General features: G+C 34.4%; 1 protein-coding gene across 1 annotated transcript; it reads right to left on the bottom strand.

Annotated features, from left to right (window-relative positions):
* Positions 1 to 214: 214 nt before the first annotated feature.
* On the bottom strand, positions 215 to 2,048 carry LOC139518535 (uncharacterized). The gene has a single exon (XM_071310032.1). It carries the CDS (start codon positions 1,858 to 1,860, stop codon positions 349 to 351), a length of 1,512 nt encoding a protein of 503 aa, XP_071166133.1. The 5' UTR covers positions 1,861 to 2,048; the 3' UTR covers positions 215 to 348.
* Between the last annotated feature and the right edge of the window lie 342 nt (positions 2,049 to 2,390).

Raw genomic sequence — 2,390 nt, 5'->3', positions numbered from 1 at the left:
CTACAACCCCCTTCCTTTTCATAAATATGACCTACCGAATTAGACTATTTACTGGATTTGTTATCTCATAAGCAACACAACGGGTGCCACATGTGGAGAAGGATTTGCTTAGCAACTGAGATCACCCATAATTTTTGGTGGGGTTCGTGTTGTTTATTCTTTAGTTTTCTATGTTGTGTCATGTGTACTATTGTTTGTCTGTTTGTCCTTTTCATTTTTAGCCATGGCGTTGTCAGTTTATTTTCGATTTATGAGTTTGACTGTCCCTCTGGTATCTTTCGTCCCTCTTATACAAATTGGTAAGGTTACAGTTTTCTGGGATTTACAATGTTTCTCTTTTGTTTTATTTTAACTGTTACTTTCATCATCGTATTTGTACTTTTGATGAAGAATGTAAAGTCCTATTTCGGCAAACATATCGTTCCCTCGCATAACACTCGTGCGACTCTCCAATCCTGGAAAAGGTTCAGGCCACGGAACATGTACACTGTAAACGCGATCTAAAATCCAATCAAACTTCTTTGCTTGGGTTTTGAAATTCTCTTTGAACGACGGATGGCAGGTTCGTTTTTGTGTATGACAGACAACTTGTAGCCGCGGTTCGATATGAACAGAATCGGGAAATTGTTCATATACTTTATAAGGTGAGAATATAGCATTGAACCACCAACTGTTAGTCTGAAAATGTTTGAGATTTTCTTGCCAATGTTTAATGAAGTCGCTTTTGGGTTTTGACATCATAACTCCGGCTTGAATTGTGTTTGGATAGTATGTCCAAGGTACAATATCGAAAGAGACAACGGCACCATAACCTTTCATAATTAAATCATCAACAGGCTTCACCCATATAACATCCCAATCGGTGTAGATTCCACCATACCGTCGTAAAATATCACATCTTGTGACGTCACTAGCTGCAGCCACGAATTTAATTTTATTACCATAAACGTACTGCGGCTTATGTCTGTAGACAAAAATAACACGTGGATCCTTCGATATGTTTTGCATATAATACCCAGTAAGGGTGACATCTCCATGTATGTATAGTTTTTCAGGATTAAGAATAGTTAGAACACTTCTAAGACTTAGGTAGTTTTGAAATGGTAGATTACTTGTTCCATACCATATCATGTGCACAATCTTTGGCGTTACACTTTCAGACTGAGTCTGTGCATCAATGTCAGAATGTTCGTACAATATTCGTTTTGCTAAATGAGCAAACGGCGATATTGAATTGATTACGTCTACTGGAAATAATTTTGGTACGATTAAACATATTACATTGCTACCAGTGTAAGTGTTTTCACATTTTGTGCTATTGTTGACAAAATAATTATTTTGTTCTAGCAAATAACGGCTTTTAAACCAAGTGAATTTAGCGCTTTTTCTTTCTGTAAATATGAAACTAAGTTTCTTCATTTTATCAAATGCCAATGAGAATTGTCGTTTCCTAAATAACCTCAGTGAAGATGTAGGAAAAACATTATTGGAGAAGTAAATACCACCTTTATCTTCAAGTTCTTGAAATATATACCCTAGAGTACACTCATCATCACGGTCAGGGGTTTCTTCTACGGTTAACACATAAAAACCTGGTATAGCATTCTTAAGAAGTCCAAGCCACATATTATAATCATTATATTTTTCCCGACGAAGGAAAGGGTCAGCCTTTTCACCGGTATTGATAACAGATTCGATATTATCATAAATTGTCGTGAGAACTATGATGTCCGGTTTTAATGTTCTCCATATCGTGAGGATACTGAGATAAACATTGAAAGGAATCGTGTATCTTTTACACCATGAAAAGTACACAGTATTTGGAACGAAGTTACCTTCAAGATCGTCTGCAGCATTCATTGTATCGTAAATATAATTTTCTGGTGAAATATGTATTCCTTTGATCTTTCCCAAATATCTGTTCCTATCAAATGTAAATGATCTGTTATATTGTGTTTTGACTTTAAAAACGTTTCCAAACTTCGAATTATATAGGAAAAGAACGAAAAAACACAATAACAATATACGAATGACACGTCTTAATGGAAAGCGGCATTTTATTCTGAAACAAAATAAGTAAGTAATTATAAAGCGCAAATAAACATTTTTGAGTTTCAAACAGAGGTAATTGGACATTACCGTTCATGACTTGAGGTAGTGTTGATGTCTTTTGCCATCTTGGATTGTAAATAACAGAGAACATAAGGTTAAGATTTTCAATCAATGCAGCAAAATTTGATGAAGAATGCAGATAACTTATGTGAATTTTTATTTAAAAGAATAAATTCATAAGATTTTAATTTAAACATATTAATATTTGCATAAGCGCAGATTATTTTTGTATCATTTTTAATGTTTTTAAATTGACATTTTGAGGGACGGTAACTCTT

This window comes from Mytilus edulis, chromosome 4 (genome assembly GCF_963676685.1).
Source record: "Mytilus edulis chromosome 4, xbMytEdul2.2, whole genome shotgun sequence".
Lineage (NCBI taxonomy): Eukaryota > Metazoa > Mollusca > Bivalvia > Mytilida > Mytilidae > Mytilus > Mytilus edulis.
This window is presented reverse-complemented; position numbering and strand designations above follow the sequence as displayed.